Consider the following 20,601-nt stretch of genomic DNA (forward strand, 5'->3'; position numbering starts at 1 on the left):
CAAAACCCCGACCTTATGGTCTCATTTCATGGCCTTGTTCATGTGCATTATCAGTCAAGTTATTTTTCAAAAGTCAAACATTCAAGTTATGATTAAACCAATTGTGAAACCAACTTCAAACCATTTTATTAATCCATTTCAGTTTTATTTCATTACATTTGATTCCATACAAGAAAAATACAAAAAATTTGACATTTTTGACCAATTGTTGACTTTAGTCAACAGTTGACTTTTTGGTCAGCTTTGACCAAAGTCAACCCAAATCCATTAAACCCTAAATTTCACCATGATCATCAATACCTTGTACATTTACAAAGAAAATACCCAAAATATGAAGTTTGGACCTATTGTTGACTTTGGTCAACAGTTGACTTTTTGGTCAACTTTGACCAAAAAAAACGTCCTCCCAATTTTCCATGTTGAAGGGGCTGCAATTCAGCAGGTTTTGGCTTAGGGTTATTGATCAAAATGGCATCGGTCTCTGGTCAGCAACAGTTCCGGTACACCCAGCCACCATCGAAGGTGCTTCATTTGAGAAACTTGCCATGGGAATGCACCGAGGAGGAACTGATTGAACTTGGGAAGCCATTTGGAAAGGTTGTGAACACGAAATGCAATGTTGGGTCAAATCGAAATCAAGCTTTTATTGAATTTACAGATTTGAATCAAGCCATTGCAATGATATCATACTATGCCTCATCTTCGGAGCCCGCACAAGTGCGAGGGAAAACTGTTTATCTGTAATATTCAAATAGGCAAGAAATAGTGCATAAGAAAATTGCTGCAGATGTTGCTGGAAATGTTTTGTTGGTAACAATTGAGGGTGAAGATGCACGCCTTGTCAGCATTGACGTCTTGCATTTGGTATTTTCAGCCTTTGGTTTTGTGCATAAGATTACTACTTTTGAGAAGACAACAGGAATTAGCAGCAAACCATGACATTTATGGCATCCTAAGTAGGTCTTCCATGCTGGCTAGCCTTGTAAGTTTGTACACAGGGATTTAAACCATTGATAAAGGCCAATGCGAACTCATTGCAATCATTTCTTCATATCACATAACAAAAAATACATGGCAGCATTTGGTTCTTTCAAACAATCATGTGCAAAACAAGTTAACCTACCGCAGTACCAAAATCCCACTATGAATGACAGACCGGCCTAATTGAGTTAATATTTAAATGCACTTCAAGTCTAACCTAACTGAGCCAACATAATTTTATGGTTTGTTAGTTTCTAACTTGCACCAGATGCCAATACTAGCGCAAAACACTCCATTGAACCATGCCAGGAACCCTGCTGCACCACATCAAGTCAGAAGGCAAACCTCAACCATGTTGCAAATTGTACCTGCTGGAAACCAATGCCTAGATGTGCAAAATCACAACATTCTGTAGCCCATACAACATCAGTCAGTTCATGACCAGATTGGAAGGGCCTGCTCCAAGAACCGGTATTTGCCAAAACTCGTTGAAATCCAAAAAGACAGTATCTGTACAACCAACAGCTTTTGAGACATAAGCTTCAGATGCAATCTCAACAATAGGTCGTCCAACTCCAACAAGCTCTTAAGCGAGATCAGATGCAACCTGCATAACAAACGGAAACCAATTCATGCGACTAAGAGTTTTTAGTACATGTTATCCAAAGGTGCATCAGTCCTTACACAGGAGAAAACTCAACATTAAATAGAAGAAGGCCAATGCAACCTGAAATCCAACCATGTTGCGAAACTTACCTTTAGAGCAACAACAGGAATTAACAGCAGACCTCACGCCAAAGTTAATTTGAAAGCATCAACCTCAAATCCTTTGTGGTTACTCATCCTTCAACAACAAAAAAAAGCTTATAATTTCGTTGGAAAAACTGGCCCTTCATCCGCCTCAGAAGGAAGGATTAGCAAATTCAACACGGCAGGCATGGTATCCATTTGAGCGCAGACAGGCAAACTCACATATTCAGGGGGATTTTCAGTAAATGTCTATCTTCAATATGAGGGCGATGTTGCTATTGTTCAAGACAGTTTTAGTTTTGGGTAGTTTCCCATAATGCTAAAGTTTAAGCGATGCAACTTGAGAGGTGCTTCTCCCCGGAAACTTGTGTCATTGAAGGAAGAGGCATCAGAAATGGGCTGTTACCTCATCGTGAATGGTCTTGAGAGAGATATTCGACCTATAATTATGTCAAAACGAAATTATCCAATGAGTACGGTACGAAGTTCATTCAGTGAAAAGCGGGAAGGATATACTGATAAAGCAGTTGTAATAAGGTGTGTAAGAGCTGATCAAACCTCATTAACGGTAAAGTTACATTACCTTCGTAATGGGAGTGCAAGGCTTGGTTTCTGGATACAAGGAAGAGAGTACATGCTTCCTGTGGGTATTCTTTTTTTTGAAGGTCCTCGTTGACACCACTGACAGAGAAATTTATGTAAAGCTGTTATAATGAAAAGTATGAAAAAGAAAAGGAGAAGCTAAGTGAAAGGATTGCAAAACTGTCTGGTGGCGTGGCTGTCATACAGGTTGGTGCACAAACTGAGACAGAACTCAAGGAAAAGAAACTGAGAGTTGAAGACGCTCTTAATGCTACAAAGGCAGCTGTTGAAGAGGGTATTGTAGTTGGTGGTGGGTGCACTTTGCTCAGACTTCCCTCCAAGGTGGATGCAACCAAGAGCTACTCTGCAGGGAACCACCGAACCTGCGGAAACAGAACGAGTTTAAGGAAATGCATTAATTTTCCGGTTTACTGATGGAATTCGCCCATGATGGAATAGGCATCAAACCAGAGCAGCAATCAAAACCGAAACTGTTTTCGGAAGCTTACCATTTATTATGACGTGAGCTGCCTCAAACCAGTACGCAATTGAGCGTTGTAGTCGGCACCGATCCTGCAACATTGCCAACAATTTGCATCAGTTAACACTGCTACATCATAATCAATGGAAAATCGTGATACACCAAAACACAAAGTAAACCGGTTAACTTTTCCAAGACAGCAAACTATGCCATGCGTATTGAAGTCGACGGTGCTTCCTGCAGTTACCTTTCTTCCTCAAATTGCTTCACATAACACTTCCTGAGATTCCACACTACAACCATTGCATTATTTTGTCTTAAGAATTGCTGCAGCAATATGAGCAACCCAAAACAGGCTCCGTTGTGGTTATTATAAATAAGCCACTGCTTTCATACTGAAATTTGCATAAATCTGGAAGGTAATCTAATTGATCCTGAAGAAGTTCAGTATTGTCTAAGGGATTCTCAAGATCATATGGTAATCCAACCTAACTTTTGAACCTTGTTAGACGTAGGCTGTTGGCTTCTATATGTGAAGGCTTTCAAGTGCAAGCTTTCATGCATCTATGAACCAATTCACTTGTTACCAAAATACAACAATCCAACTCCATGGTTATAGACCAAAATGCTCATGGGAACATGGTAACCTGCGGTAAAAAACACAAACTCATTAGTCAAAACTGTAGAAATTACCAAATATCCCAAATTGGCATTAGGACAAAAACAGAGGGAGAAAGCATGGGTTCATATTTACCTTTTCGAATCTAGCACAAAGAGGACCACTCCAATTTCTGAGCATCCAAATTGCTTTGCAGATTTACTCCTTTTGAACAGCACAGACCAAATCCAAAACCCTAATTTACAGAGGATAAATAGAGAGCAAATCAGTAAGAGGGGTGGGAGGCAAGCAACAGAAAGAGGAGGAGGCGACCACCAAAAGAAAACCTAATACGATAAAGGGGACGAACCTGTTTGCAAAAAACGGCGGGGAACTTTGAAACCTAACAAAGAGAGCTCATTGCAAGCTAGCTGCCACCGCCGAAACACATCCAAAGGTGAGCACCATTTTGTCTTCCCTCTGAATCTCTTTACTGTTGCGTCTTTGGGTTTGAGGTTGTGAGAAGTGAGAGAGACTGAGGAAGGCGAGTTCGTTGAAAATGATGACCGAAGTGAGGAAAAATTGAGGGACGGAGAGAGTAAAGGTTGGGGACGAGTGATTTTGAGTGAGCGGGCGTGAAGGAGAGACGCGATGAGAGTTTGAGAGAGAAAGAAGTCTGTCTTCTCGAGGAAGACAAACGAAACCTGGATTTCGTACCCTCCCCCAAATCATTTCCTTTTTTTATTTTTTTTTATTTATTTATTTTTATTTCATTTTTAAATAAAATAGGTTCTCGGAAATATTAAGGGTTTTAGAATTCTTAGGTTTAGTTAATAATTATTTTCATATTTTTAATTTATCCCCCATTAAAAAAGAAACCAACAGACCTTCATTTTTGTTTGTTTTATGTTCCTTTTTTTTGTTTTTTTTTTCCAATCTAGTCTGGTTTATATGTTTAAGTTGTTATGTAGATGACAACTGATGATGAGTGGTCTGGTGGAGAAGGGTAGTATCTTATTCTTGAGTGGGGTGGGTTCAATACTCATAAGTGGCATTTTTTTTTTTTTTTTTTTTACATTTTTTATTCTTTTAGTATTTTGTTAATATCTTTTTTTGTTATGTTTATGCTTCATTATTTTTCATAGTTTCATTATCATAGATTTGTTGTCTATTAAGTTCATCATGCATGCAAAACCATTTTTAAACTTATAAAAATCATACTTTTCTCGATTTAATATCGAGCCCTTTTTTTTCACACCCTCGTAAGTCGATTGCTTTTTAAGCATCGCCATCAACCTCACATAGCTTACTCTTGGGCTTTCTTACAATGAGCCGGTTCTCTTGCACTTACACTCATGCATTGCATTATTTGGACCCGATTTAATTGTTGACTTTGAACCCCCATTCATAACAAATGTACCCCTCTCCCACGAAATGTATAAAATTTACTCTTTCATTCTTTATTCATCTGTTAATACAAGAAATAAAATGAACACCCGATCACCATTTCAAAACAAGACCAAAACCTCGATCCAACGTCGAGTAATCATTTTTTCAAAACCTAACAGAACCAACACGTATTCATCCACCCTTTTGTAAGCCGATTGCTTTATGCATCGCCATCAACCTTGTAAGTCGATTGCTTCATGCATCGCCATCTACCCTTATCCCTAACCCTTCTCCTTCTCCTTGCTCCATTCGTCGATTCTTGTTCCGATTAGGTAGCACCCATTAGATAGAACCCTTTGTATGATAACATAGGTAGGATTCCCTTTTTGTATGATAACATAGGTAGAATTCCCATATTCTTTGCATGCTAACATTAGGTAGATGTTCCCATTCGTAAATCCTAACACCTAAGTACATATTGCATGACAACTCTAGGGCAGAGCTTCCCCACTTCTAGACCTTTCTGAGCGTCTCCGATCTTGTGGCATGTAGTCCGTTCTATTGCAAAGAGGTAACTTCCTAAGACTCGATTCAGCGAGCTGCGACACCTACTGCTAGGATGTGAACACATTGCCCACTCTCCTTTGACACAACTGGTGTCCTCCTTTGTAAGTCCATATTCAGATGGAAACCCCCTATCCAGGGGAACTACATCGCCCTGATCCTTGTTCCAGACGAGGTATGTAGGCAGGTGGTCGTGCGAGACCACTCCGGGCACCTTTCTTTTTTTTCTTTTTGTGTGTGCTTGACAGTTATAGGCTCGAGTTCCCGACTCCCTATTAACTTGTTTGGTTGTTGTATGCTTGGAAGTTGATGTAAGTCCATCGAGTGGCATTCGGGTTCCAGTGTGGGTTTGTTGGGTTCGGATGCTGATGTAAGTCCAGTGATTGGCAGTCGGGCTCCACGTTTGCCCTTTTGCGTGTGTTTTGGTTCGGATGCTGATGTAAGTCCAGTGATTGGCAGTCGGGCTCCATGTTTGCCACCTTTTGTGTGTAGGTGCCATGTTCAGATGGCAATCCCTATGTAGCCGAACTACGGCAACTCTGATTCTCATGTTCAGATGAGATACGTAGGCACAAGATGCGATGTCTTGCCGAGTTTGACTAACAACTAACAACTAATCCTTGTTTTCTCTCGCCCTCGTTGTGATTGAGACTTTCCCTTTCTCTTGCCCTAGTTGCAATCGAGACCCTTATATCCCGTAGTTAGTTCGAACTACGTTTTGCTCTGATTCTCATTCCCGATGAGATACGTAGGCATAAGACGCGATGTCTTAGCGAGCACACTTATCCTTCACCCATAGGTAGCCGAGCTACGAAGACTCTGATTCTCATTTCAGATGAGATACGTATGCAATGGATGCGATATCTGTGCGAGTCATTTTTCTCTTGACCCTTTTAGTAAATAGTACATTAGATATAACACACACCCTTTAGACAAGAAACAAACAAGAGTGGATCCCGTAGAGTACTACGGATGCGTAGGGGTGCTAATACCTTCCCTTCGCATAATCGACTCCCGAACCCAAGATTTGGTTGCGAGACCTTGTCTTTTCCTTTCCTTTCTCTAGGTTTACTTCGAGCGTTTCCTTTCCCTCCTTTGGGATAAATAACGCACGGTGGCGACTCTTCTGTCATTTTCTTTCTCGCCGGTTGTTTTTTCGCAGACCGTATTTTTCGGGTTGCGACAGCTGGCGACTCTGCTGGGGACAATGTTTCCCTAAGCGAGTCCCTCCTAGCTTTTGTAGGTTTCTTGTTTGTTGAGTGTTTATTCTTTTGTACAGTTATTTATTTTCAGCATTTACCTGCTTTACCTTATTGCATTCATGTACATATGTTTGTTGTATCTGTGGGTTGTTTGTTTGTTGGGTCGGGACTGTTCTACGAGAGATAAGCCCACTACCCAGGCTTGAGTGTACACATAGGTGTTAGAATGGATAGTCATGAGGCTTGCGTGGTATGTTGCTACGTTAAGTCGTTCATGAGACCCACATTCCAGACGAGGTTTCTTTTGGATATATCCTGTCCTATGGGTGTTCCATAACGACAGATATTCCTCTAGAAATCGTCGACTCTGGTGACCATTTCCCGAGAACTCAGTCGAGGCCTCTCCTCCGAGACGTGATTATGTTAGCTTTGGTGGGCGCATTCTCGCTGCTCAATCCGAGGACCCCGAGACTGGGAACTTGCTTTAGGATATCCTGTTGAGGGGAGTCAGCAGAGGTCTTTTATCCCGTAATAATGCCAAACCTTCAGTGGTAAACGTATTATTCTCGACTGAAGGGCTGAAGCTGACAAACTTCTGTTCTTAGAACCTACCAGTGAGGGGAGGGTTTGATCTCTACAGATACGGTTTCTGCCAGTGGCGCTGTGATGGTGACTTTGGTTCAGCCAAATTTATGGACATTTATTTCTGGGACGCTGGAGTTCTGTCTGTGGTTTATCAATGGGTTCCGTTTATTTCGGATCCCCAGGTTGAATTTGAAAGTACCTGTTCAGAGGATCCGACTGTCATCCGTTCAGTGGATGTTCCTGTGATGATAATGATGTAATCTCCAGTTCCGTTTATTTCGGAACTCCCCAAGTCGGATTTATGGTGACTTAGTCCCGATGTCTGTGACTGGTTCAGAGAATGGGTCTTCAGATGACTCGACGGCACAGTGACCTGCATCCATGCATTTGCATCGCATTCATCTGCATTCCACCCATGTCTATCCGTACTCAGGGTCCACTTTTTGATTAAGATTCTGGTTGAGAGATATCCAGATGTCGGAATGTTATTGATGAAAAATTATCTGTCTCTGTGAAACCAAAATCAAAGGAATATTCCTGGTACGGATAGACATTGCATGCGTGAGTCATACTAACCCATTTGCTGTTTTGAAGGTGTCAACCGGTGCGCATAGCTCTTCCATTCAGACATACAGTCAGACTCAACAAATCCAAGCTGATGGATCTTCCCAACGCCGACATCCTTGAACTGAAAGAGATGATGAGGGGATTGTTCAGTATTGTGCAAGGGCTTGCCTTGGGGCAGAAAGCCATGTCTGAGAGATTGGAAAGGATTGAGAGCTGGATGATCAAGGAGAAAGTTCAGGGAAAGGCTTCATCATCCGATGTAACAAATCCCTCTGGCTCGGTAGCAAAGAAACTCTCTGACAGTGGTCCGCTCAAAAAGGAGGTTGAGTCAAGTGGTGTGCCAGCAAAGAAAGAACGCAGTAAGGATCGTTATCATCCTTATGTTGTTGCTGTAACCACTCTTGTTGGTAACTCACCTGTACCCCCGCAACAACCACCACTTCAATAGAAGGCACCGAGAGCTAAGAGCCAGGTGAGGAAGAAGAAGGAGGATCGTCAGTTTGAGGAACCACCTGTGACTTATACCCTTTTGTTCAGGAGATTGAGAGATCTGGGATTAGTTCGGCCGAGGATTTTGATTCCTGTAGAACAGCAGCGGAGGCTTCCAAACTATGATGAGAATGCCAGGTGCGAGTTCCATTCTGAGGCACCCGGGCACAATGTTGAGGGTTGTAGGGCTTTCAAGCATGTTGTCCAAGACTTGGTGGACTCCAAGATCATCAGTTTGGCACAGATCATGGAGGGGGATGTCAACCCTGTACCCAGGCAGGGTCCTGTAAAGATGAAGATGGTGAAGAAGGTCAAGAAAGGAATGGAGATGACTGAGGAAGATCAGTTAAAGGTTCCCATGTCTGTGGTCCCAGAACCTCTGGTGCAGGATGGAGTCTTCCCTGTGGTTGATAATTGCTGTGCGGCCGTTGCCACAGAGGGGTGTGTATTGATGGGAGACACGACCCAGAAGATGAAAGAAGTAGAAATGGACATTGGAAAACTTGAAATACCCAGTCAAGCAATCGAAACCGTCCAGGTGGAGAGCGCTCTTGTTGTCGAAAAAGAGAAGAAGCTGTCCATTTCTTCTTATAAACAAGCTCTGGAGGTGGTGAAGAACCAAGAGGCCCGAGGTTGGGGCAGGATCATCGACATAGTGGTAAAGGCAGACATGTTCGGGATTGGTTATCCAGATCAAGAGTCGTCTAGACCAAACGGAGGACGTCGTCCACCGTACATCTTTGTCAGTGCAGGAATGCTGGATTCTGATCATGCTTGTTCAGTGAGTGAAGAGATCGACCGCGACCGCGAGCTCGAGCTGTGGATAAAGTCGTGCGTACCAGGCAACTGGAAGGCCTCCAAAAGCATCACTGTCACTCATCCGGAAGTGTAGTATTTCTGTGTTTCAATTTTTGTTTGCATGGAAGCCATACGTTTTGCCCGAAACGTATTGGTCCATTGTAAGGGCCATCTCATGTGTTTCATTTTGCAACGTTTTGCATCGGTAATAAATGGATGTTTTTGTGATTAAAAGCGGTGTTCCTTGTTTTTCATTTTTTTTACTGTTTAAAAAAATAAAAATGGCAATGTTTTTCGTTTTTTCTTTTGAACTTGTCTTGTTCCAACCTCAAAAGTGATTACCCTCCTGATCTCATCGATAACCATTTGGTTACACCTTTGTATGACTTCGACAATTTGATCTATCATACCGAAGGAGAAGGCGAAGAAGATTGTGATTTGTTGGAATTAGCCGGGTCGTTGAAACCAGAGGAGAAGGTGATTCAACCGCATGAGGAGTGCTCAGAATTGTTGCTCCAAGCACCGCCGAGGTCAGAAAGCGAATATTGAGGCCGCTTTAGGGGCAAGTCAAGAACAGGATGGTATATGTGCGCCTGGTTGTATCTAGATGCACCAAGGTAGGATACCAATGTTGTGGGGCACGAGCTACCATGGAGAGAAGACCGTCCTCCAGAGAAGCGGCTGGCACCGAGAAAGGATGATAAGATGAGAATGTGTGTGGACTGTCAAGACGTGAATAGAGCTAGTTCTAGAGATGAATTCCCGATACTTCACATTGATGCATTGTTTGATAGTACAACTCAATTCTCGGTGTTTACCTTCATGGATGACTTTCTGGCCAAAATCAAGTGGAATTGTCGCCAGATGATAGGGAGTAAACAATGTCAATCACACCAAAGAGTACCTTCTTGTTATAAGGTGAAGAAGAAGGCCGGTGCCACGGATCAAAGGGCTACGGTGACTTTGTTTCATGATATGATTCATCGTGAAAGCAAATGCCATGTTGATGACATGATAGCAAAGTCCCAAGCAGAAGAGGGGCATCCGGTGGATCAAGTTGTTTGACAGGTAGAGATAACTCATACTGTTGAGTTCGAATCAATGCACTTATGGAGTGTTGTCCAGCAAACTGCCGAGGCATGTTGTGAATGAAAGAGGAATCGAGGTTTTTCCTGCAAAAAAAAAAAAAAAAAAAAAAAAAAAAAACAGTGCAAGAAACGCCTGAACCATAAACAAACGAAAAAAGAGAAATCAAATGGTCAGGTGGAATGAGGACTGCCAAGAGGCAGGGAAAGACAAAAAAAAGAGTAGTAGGAACCTCTGATTCTGATACCTTCCGGGGAAGAAACGACTGCTAATCTGGTACCTGACAGCCCTTAAGGGGTCTATGAGGTGCGTATTGAGTCAGTATGACTAGTCTTGTCGAAAAGAGCACGCAATTTACCTAAGCAAAAAGTTTATCGACTGTGAAACAATACACTCACTGCTCGAGAAAACTTGATGTACTTTGGCATAGGCTGCTCGCCGATTGAGACAGTGTATGCTGGTTCATACCACCTTGTGGATGTCCAAAATGGATCTGATCAAGTATGTGCTTGAGGAGCTAGCATCGAACGGACGGGTTGTGAGAGGGCAAGTGATGTCGACTGAATACGATATTCAGTATACCTCCCAGAAAGCAACCAAGAGGAGGGTATTGTATGGTTATCTCGCCCAACAGCCCACTGATGATTGTCAACCAAGGAAGTCTGAAGTCCCTGATGAGGACATCTCGAGGTACTCGAATCGAAAGATTGAGAGTGACCGATCCCGGAGGAGGGGCCTGACCCCGAATCCGAACGGGTTTTGATGTCTGATGGGGAGATTTTAAAGAGAGTGAGCTAGTGCTTCCCCGATAACATGTGAACGCACCAATGATAGTGGCTGAGTACGAAATTGGTATCCTGAGTGCCGTACTTTGGTACGTGCATCTACTGGGGCAACACCTTCCTCATGCGGTATGGGATGGAAGTGATATTGCCTGCTGGAGGCTAGATTTCATTGTGAAGAGTCCGGATGGATGAGAAGTTAGAAAAGGGCGAACAGATGAGGACTCGATATAACGCGTTGAGCCTGGTTGAGAATAGAGGCTGACAGTTACTTGTCATGGGGCAGTTGTACCCAGTAAATGAAGCGTGTTGTTGACCGAGAAGTGCGACCTCGTGGGTAGCACGGAAGAGATGTGGTGTTGAAAAGGATCCTTCCTCCTCAAGACGATCGTGGGGCAAGTGGATAAACAATTATGAATGTCCGTTCGTGGTCAAAAAAGGGTTTTCTCTGACAGAGCCTTGTTGCTGACGACCACGGATGATGAGGATTTTCCATCCCCTGTGAATGCGGACGCAGTTAAAAGATACTTCGTGAAAAAGAGACCCGCTGGACAAAAAGAATAAAAGAGTCCAGGCAAAAAAGGGCATCCCGGCGAACTAAAAAAAAGAGAGAAAAGGTTCGGGCAAAAGTTAGGGATAATAAATGAAAAGAACTGTACACCCGGCAAGTCGAAAACCCCACAAGGGCGACTTGGGCAAAAAAGGGTATCCCGGTGGACTGAAACCCGAAAGGGCGGTCCAGGCAAAAGAGGGAATGAAACGAACAACTGTGTCTGGCATGATCGTTTGTGCTTTGATTAAGACATCACGGCTAATCTCCGACAGAGATCGAATCAGAAGCGTCTTGTTCAGAAGGCCGAAAGTGCGGAAAGTCTTGAGGACATATGAGGTGTAACCGAGTTGGAACCCGATGAGATCACGGTTTCACATTGCCATTAGGATAGATTTTTCCTTTTGTGCGCAATCACCTCTTTCCAGGGTTGCCTCCTGTGCGTCGCTCAGTTGTGAGCCATCTTTTATTCCAGTCAATAAAGCGTGTGTTCGGTCAAATAAATTTTGTTTTTTGTGTCATTACCGTTCTGATTACGAAAACATCAGTTTATTTTGATAAGAATATTTGCATTTTGAAACATAGAGGTCCCTTCCGATGCATGCTTATGAGGTTGAAATCTGGAAATCTTATTCGGAAGTTTGAGTGACTTAGGCGTTGAAATATCGGAACGCCTGGGGCATACCTGGGGCGCGCTTTTATCTAACGATCCCTGCTGCAGAGCCTGATCAGGGGCAAGAGATAGTTGAACGGTGAAAAGACAGTGAAGGATTACGACGACAGTCCTGGAAAGTTAATCAAGAAGACTCTTCAAAGTCTGATGATTGGAAAGTTTGTATAAATACCAGGAGTTCGAACTCCGTGGAGTACGGACGAGATTGGGAATACAAGATGATGGAGCAGAAAAGTCCAGAAGCATCTGGGAGTTCGTAGGAGAGGAAAGCCGACACTGTGGGTGGACGATGGATGCCGCTGTTCGGCGACTCGACAGGTGTTCTGTGTCCAATAAGCTGTATTTCCCCAGTAGGTGTGAGAGGGTTACCTCCCTAACAGATTTGAGATCAGTGTCTCCTCAGCGAGCCTGAAGGTCACTGCCTTCCCAGTAGGGTTTGTGTTGATGGTTTTCCCTCAGTGAGATCCCCAAGCGGATCGGGTTTGAGAAAATCATCCCCAGTAGAGATCAGAATGGGTTGCCTCCCCTAGCAGAGTAATCTCCAAGCAGTTCGGGTTCGATGGAGTGCATCCTCAGCAAGGTTTGTCTTTCCCCAACAGGGTGGAAGTTGACGTGATTATAAGATCCTCAGCACAGTTCCTGGAGTTCCCCGGTGTTGTCTCTGGAGGAGACGTGTGTTTATGCATTCATCATTTAGATAAGCATAGCATATTGCATCATTAGTGCATAGCATTTCCATGATCATGGGGCATTGTGTAAAACAAGAAAAAAAAACTCATGCATCAACATTGCAAACATTTCCATTAGCCCTAGGCCGTGGTGACTAGCCGAGATTGGTTTGTTGGAAAGAGTTTAGCATCGCGCCATTGGATCGGCTTCAGAATTGGGTTCATCAGCATGGTTGAGAGGTTGGTGCTTTCCCAACAGGTGGCTCCTTAGTTGAGTGGGTATCCCCAGCAGTGTTACTCCTCGAAGTTGGCAGCATCTTGCAAAGCTTGGGTCCATTCCCTTAGCAGAATTGGGTGTGTCTGATCTCTCCATGTAGAGTCTACCCCTTAAGCAGAAAGTGTCTACCATTTCCTTCTGCGCTCCCCACTGAGTTATATCCTCGTGGATGACGGTTGTTTCCGTTCCCTCCCTAACGGGATGGGTTTTCCCTATTGAGTTCTGTCCTCATTAGGATGAGTCCTGTTTCAGTCTGCCTTTTTGGATCGATCCTAAATTGGCTTCCTGTTGGCTGTCTCCCGTGCTTCCCTGGGGCATAAATGAATAGTCGCTCACTAACCGGCACTCATTCATCTCATCCTCAGCGGAATTTGCGGCTTCTACCTACAAACCGGTAGTTGTAAGTCCTATCTTTGTGGTTTTCTACCTACAAACTGGTAGTTGTAAAATCCCACTTTCACCCCCTAGCAGAGGCAACCTTTGTGGTTCATGCTGTTTATTGGCTTCTACCTACGAACCGGTAGTTGTAAATCCTATCTTTGTGGTTTTCTACCTACAAGCTGGTAGTTGTAAAATCCCACTTTCACCCCCTAGCAGAGGCAACCTTTGTGGTTCATGCTGTTTATCGGCTTCTACCTACAAACCGGTAGTTGTAAGTCCTATCTTTGTGGTTTTCTACCTACAAACTGGTAGTTTTAAAATCCCACTTTCACCCCCTAGCAGAGGCAACCTTTGTGGTTCATGCTGTTTATTGGCTTCTACCTACGAACCGGTAGTTGTAAATCCTATCTTTGTGGTTTTCTACCTACAAGCTGGTAGTTGTAAAATCCCACTTTCACCCCCTAGCAGAGGCAACCTTTGTGGTTCATGCTGTTTATTGGCTTCTACCTACGAACCGGTAGTTGTAAGTCCTATCTTTGTGGTTTTCTACCCATTAACTGGTAGCTGTAAAATCCCACTTTCATCCCCTTGGTGGAGTTAACCCTGTGTGCTCATCCTATCGATGACTGGTTACTTTTCCGTGGTTTTCTGCCTACTAACCGGTAGATGTAATCCCCTCTTTGTGGTATTGATAGTCTTGTCCCCTTTGGATACTTACCCTGATCAAGCAGTATTGTCCCCAGTGGGTCTTCCCCTTTCTTTTTGGGTATTTGCTCCGAGTTAGCAACTTTATCCTCTTTTGATTGGCCATCTTTTGCATGCCTAGTCCTGGTACCCTGATGTCTTTCTTTTCGGTCGATTATTCATTTAACAACCTACAACCCGGTTATGGATAATCTTCCATGCGAGTGTATTATCTACGTTTTGACGGCTATAGATAATATATCTCATGCACTCTTTGGTCAATCTTTTGATTGTTATCCCCAACATAGGTCTTTGCCATGCGTGCCGGCTCACGTATCATTGTTTTGCTATCTTCGCCGATGCTGATAGACATGAAGTTTTCCCGATTTCCAGATCGAAGAAGTTCTCAACAATCAGGACGAAGAACTTGTGGTGTTAAGACTAGTTTTCCCGGTATCCAGACCGAAGTGGCGTCCAGGCCAGTTCCCGGTATCCAGACCGAAGTGGCGTCCAGGCCAGTTCCCGGTATCCAGACCGAAGTGGCATTCCAGGCCAGTTCCCGGTATCCAGACCGAAGTGGCATTCAGGTCAGTTTTCCCGGTATCCAGACCGAAGTGGCATTCCAGGCCAGTTCCCGGTATCCAGACCGAAGTGGCATTCAGGCCAGTTTTCCCGGTATCCAGACCGAAGTGGCATTCAGGCCAGTTTTCCCGGTATCCAGACCGAAGTGGCATTCCAGGCCAGTTCCCGGTATCCAGACCGAAGTGGCATTCAGGCCAGTTTTCCCGGTATCCAGACCGAAGTGGCGTCCAGGCCAATTCCCGGTATCCAGACCGAAGTGGCATTCAAGCCAGTTTCCGATTTCCAGATCGAAGTGGTGTACAGACCAGATTTCCGGTGGTCAGACCAATATTGATACTCTCATATTTTGATGCTTAGTGTACAGACTAATGTGCGGCGTTCAGGCCATGGGTATTCCTGTGTTACCATTTATTTTGGTATTCAGGTCAACTTTCCGTTTCGGTACTCAGGCCGATTTTCACCGTATCAGACGGATTCTTCTTTTGAGATTGCTTCTTTGATGATGCTGACAGGCATTGTTTCATAGGGATTCAGGATCAAAATCCGGGTCTTCTTAGTATTTAACCATCTCCCACTATGATCGTATGAAGGATATCCTGCTTCATATTCTCTAGTTGAAGACGTTTAAATAGGGGCAACTGTCATACCTCGATTTTGCTCCTAAATCTTTGATGTTTGTTTGGCATGCTTGGCCTAGCTTTACTTTGGTTTTGTATGAGAATTGTGGTTTTTGATCCAAGGTCATGGTGTTGTGATTGTGGATATATATCTATGGTCTGGGTCATCTGAGCAACCAAGCTTCTTATGTTTCAAGCCACTTGCTAGTCATGTTATTGGTTCACGGATACTATGTCAAAACCCCGACCTTATGGTCTCATTTCATGGCCTTGTTCATGTGCATTATCAGTCAAGTTATTTTTCAAAAGTCAAACATTCAAGTTATGATTAAACCAATTGTGAAACCAACTTCAAACCATTTTATTAATCCATTTCAGTTTTATTTCATTACATTTGATTCCATACAAGAAAAATACAAAAAAATTTGACATTTTTGACCAATTGTTGACTTTAGTCAACAGTTGACTTTTTGGTCAGCTTTGACCAAAGTCAACCCAAATCCATTAAACCCTAAATTTCACCATGATCATCAATACCTTGTACATTTACAAAGAAAATACCCAAAATATGAAGTTTGGACCTATTGTTGACTTTGGTCAACAGTTGACTTTTTGGTCAACTTTGACCAAAAAAAACGTCCTCCCAATTTTCCATGTTGAAGGGGCTGCAATTCAGCAGGTTTTGGCTTAGGGTTATTGATCAAAATGGCATCGGTCTCTGGTCAGCAACAGTTCCGGTACACCCAACCACCATCGAAGGTGCTTCATTTGAGAAACTTGCCATGGGAATGCACCGAGGAGGAACTGATTAAACTTGGGAAGCCATTTGGAAAGGTTGTGAACACGAAATGCAATGTTGGGTCAAATCGAAATCAAGCTTTTATTGAATTTACAGATTTGAATCAAGCCATTGCAATGATATCATACTATGCCTCATCTTCGGAGCCCGCACAAGTGCGAGGGAAAACTGTTTATCTGCAATATTCAAATAGGCAAGAAATAGTGCATAAGAAAATTGCTGCAGATGTTGCTGGAAATGTTTTGTTGGTAACAATTGAGGGTGAAGATGCACGCCTTGTCAGCATTGACGTCTTGCATTTGGTATTTTCAGCCTTTGGTTTTGTGCATAAGATTACTACTTTTGAGAAGACAACAGGAATTAGCAGCAAACCATGACATTTATGGCATCCTAAGTAGGTCTTCCATGCTGGCTAGCCTTGTAAGTTTGTACACAGGGATTTAAACCATTGATAAAGGCCAATGCGAACTCATTGCAATCATTTCTTCATATCACATAACAAAAAATACATGGCAGCATTTGGTTCTTTCAAACAATCATAACAGTGCAAAACAAGTTAACCTACCGCAGTACCAAAATCCCACTATGAATGACAGACCGGCCTAATTGAGTTAATATTTAAATGCACTTCAAGTCTAACCTAACTGAGCCAACATAATTTTATGGTTTGTTAGTTTCTAACTTGCACCAGATGCCAATACTAGCGCAAAACACTCCATTGAACCATGCCAGGAACCCTGCTGCACCACATCAAGTCAGAAGGCAAACCTCAACCATGTTGCAAATTGTACCTGCTGGAAACCAATGCCTAGATGTGCAAAATCACAACATTCTGTAGCCCATACAACATCAGTCAGTTCATGACCAGATTGGAAGGGCCTGCTCCAAGAACCGGTATTTGCCAAAACTCGTTGAAATCCAAAAAGACAGTATCTGTACAACCAACAGCTTTTGAGACATAAGCTTCAGATGCAATCTCAACAATAGGTCGTCCAACTCCAACAAGCTCTTAAGCGAGATCAGATGCAACCTGCATAACAAACGGAAACCAATTCATGCGACTAAGAGTTTTTAGTACATGTTATCCAAAGGTGCATCAGTCCTTACACAGGAGAAAACTCAACATTAAATAGAAGAAGGCCAATGCAACCTGAAATCCAACCATGTTGCGAAACTTACCTTTAGAGCAACAACAGGAATTAACAGCAGACCTCACGCCAAAGTTAATTTGAAAGCATCAACCTCAAATCCTTTGTGGTTACTCATCCTTCAACAACAAAAAAAAGCTTATAATTTCGTTGGAAAAACTGGCCCTTCATCCGCCTCAGAAGGAAGGATTAGCAAATTCAACACGGCAGGCATGGTATCCATTTGAGCGCAGACAGGCAAACTCACATATTCAGGGGGATTTTCAGTAAATGTCTATCTTCAATATGAGGGCGATGTTGCTATTGTTCAAGACAGTTTTAGTTTTGGGTAGTTTCCCATAATGCTAAAGTTTAAGCGATGCAACTTGAGAGGTGCTTCTCCCCGGAAACTTGTGTCATTGAAGGAAGAGGCATCAGAAATGGGCTGTTACCTCATCGTGAATGGTCTTGAGAGAGATATTCGACCTATAATTATGTCAAAACGAAATTATCCAATGAGTACGGTACGAAGTTCATTCAGTGAAAAGCGGGAAGGATATACTGATAAAGCAGTTGTAATAAGGTGTGTAAGAGCTGATCAAACCTCATTAACGGTAAAGTTACATTACCTTCGTAATGGGAGTGCAAGGCTTGGTTTCTGGATACAAGGAAGAGAGTACATGCTTCCTGTGGGTATTCTTTTTTTTGAAGGTCCTCGTTGACACCACTGACAGAGAAATTTATGTAAAGCTGTTATAATGAAAAGTATGAAAAAGAAAAGGAGAAGCTAAGTGAAAGGATTGCAAAACTGTCTGGTGGCGTGGCTGTCATACAGGTTGGTGCACAAACTGAGACAGAACTCAAGGAAAAGAAACTGAGAGTTGAAGACGCTCTTAATGCTACAAAGGCAGCTGTTGAAGAGGGTATTGTAGTTGGTGGTGGGTGCACTTTGCTCAGACTTCCCTCCAAGGTGGATGCAACCAAGAGCTACTCTGCAGGGAACCACCGAACCTGCGGAAACAGAACGAGTTTAAGGAAATGCATTAATTTGCCGGTTTACTGATGGAATTCGCCCATGATGGAATAGGCATCAAACCAGAGCAGCAATCAAAACCGAAACTGTTTTCGGAAGCTTACCATTTATTATGACGTGAGCTGCCTCAAACCAGTACGCAATTGAGCGTTGTAGTCGGCACCGATCCTGCAACATTGCCAACAATTTGCATCAGTTAACACTGCTACATCATAATCAATGGAAAATCGTGATACACCAAAACACAAAGTAAACCGGTAAACTTTTCCAGGACAGCAAACTATGCCATGCGTATTGAAGTCGACGGTGCTTCCTGCAGTTACCTTTCTTCCTCAAATTGCTTCACATAACACTTCCTGAGATTCCACACTACAACCATTGCATTATTTTGTCTTAAGAATTGCTGCAGCAATATGAGCAACCCAAAACAGGCTCCGTTGTGGTTATTATAAATAAGCCACTGCTTTCATACTGAAATTTGCATAAATCTGGAAGGTAATCTAATTGATCCTGAAGAAGTTCAGTATTGTCTAAGGGATTCTCAAGATCATATGGTAATCCAACCTAACTTTTGAACCTTGTTAGACGTAGGCTGTTGGCTTCTATATGTGAAGGCTTTCAAGTGCAAGCTTTCATGCATCTATGAACCAATTCACTTGTTACCAAAATACAATAATCCAACTCCATGGTTATAGACCAAAATGCTCATGGGAACATGGTAACCTGCGGTAAAAAACACAAACTCATTAGTCAAAACTGTAGAAATTACCAAATATCCCAAATTGGCATTAGGACAAAAACAGAGGGAGAAAGCATGGGTTCATATTTACCTTTTCGAATCTAGCACAAAGAGGACCACTCCAATTTCTGAGCATCCAAATTGCTTTGCAGATTTACTCCTTTTGAACAGCACAGACCAAATCCAAACCCTAATTTACAGAGGATAAATAGAGAGCAAATCAGTAAGAGGGGTGGGAGGCAAGCAACAGAAAGAGGAGGAGGCGACCACCAAAAGAAAACCTAATACGATAAAGGGGACGAACCTGTTTGCAAAAAACGGCGGGGAACTTTGAAACCTAACAAAGAGAGCTCATTGCAAGCTAGCTGCCACCGCCGAAACACATCCAAAGGTGAGCACCATTTTGTCTTCCCTCTGAATCTCTTTACTGTTGCGTCTTTGGGTTTGAGGTTGTGAGAAGTGAGAGAGACTGAGGAAGGCGAGTTCGTTGAAAATGATGACCGAAGTGAGGAACGATTGAGGGACGGAGAGAGTAAAGGTTGGGGACGAGTGATTTTGAGTGAGTGGGCGTGAAGGAGAGACGCGATGAGAGTTTGAGAGAGAAAGAAGTCTGTCTTCTCGAGGAAGACAAACGAAACCTGGATTTCGTACCCTCCCCCAAATCATTTCCTTTTTTTATTTTTTTTATTTATTTATTTTTATTTCATTTTTAAATAAAATAGGTTCTCGGAAATATTAAGGGTTTTAGAATTCTTAGGTTTAGTTAATAATTATTTTCATATTTTTAATTTATCCCCCATTAAAAAAGAAACCAACAGACCTTCATTTTTGTTTGTTTTATGTTCCTTTTTTTTGTTTTTTTTCCAATCTAGTCTGGTTTATATGTTTAAGTTGTTATGTAGATGACAACTGATGATGAGTGGTCTGGTGGAGAAGGGTAGTATCTTATTCTTGAGTGGGGTGGGTTCAATACTCATAAGTGGCATTTTTTTTTTTTTTTTTTTTTACATTTTTTATTCTTTTAGTATTTTGTTAATATCTTTTTTTGTTATGTTTATGCTTCATTATTTTTCATAGTTTCATTATCATAGATTTGTTGTCTATTAAGTTCATCATGCATGCAAAACCATTTTTAAACTTATAAAAATCATACTTTTCTCGATTTAATATCGAGCCCTTTTTTTTCACACCCTCGTAAGTCGATTGCTTTTTAAGCATCGCCATCAACCTCACATAGCTTACTCTTGGGCTTTCTTACAATGAGCCGGTTCTCTTGCACTTACACTCATGCATTGCATTATTTGGACCCGATTTAATTGTTGACTTTGAACCCCCATTCATAACAAATGTACCCCTCTCCCATGAAATGTATAAAATTTACTCTTTCATTCTTTATTCATCTGTTAATACAAGAAATAAAATGAACACCCGATCACCATTTCAAAACAAGACCAAAACCTCGATCCAACGTCGAGTAATCATTTTTTCAAAACCTAACAGAACCAGCACGTATTCATCCACCCTTTTGTAAGTCGATTGCTTTATGCATCGCCATCAACCTTGTAAGTCGATTGCTTCATGCATCGCCATCTACCCTTATCCCTAACCCTTCTCCTT

At 42.5% G+C, this 20,601-nt stretch overlaps 1 protein-coding gene across 1 annotated transcript; it reads left to right on the plus strand.

Moving 5' to 3' along the window:
* The first annotated feature begins 400 nt into the window (after positions 1-400).
* On the plus strand, positions 401-16,480 carry LOC127107527 (polypyrimidine tract-binding protein homolog 2). The gene is made up of 2 exons (XM_051044808.1): positions 401-597; positions 16,121-16,480. The coding sequence occupies exons 1-2, from the start codon at positions 469-471 to the stop codon at positions 16,460-16,462; spliced, it is 471 nt and encodes a 156-aa protein (XP_050900765.1). The 5' UTR covers positions 401-468; the 3' UTR covers positions 16,463-16,480.
* The last annotated feature ends 4,121 nt before the right edge of the window (positions 16,481-20,601 follow it).

Source organism: Lathyrus oleraceus, chromosome 7, assembly GCF_024323335.1.
Source record: "Lathyrus oleraceus cultivar Zhongwan6 chromosome 7, CAAS_Psat_ZW6_1.0, whole genome shotgun sequence".
Lineage (NCBI taxonomy): Eukaryota > Viridiplantae > Streptophyta > Magnoliopsida > Fabales > Fabaceae > Lathyrus > Lathyrus oleraceus.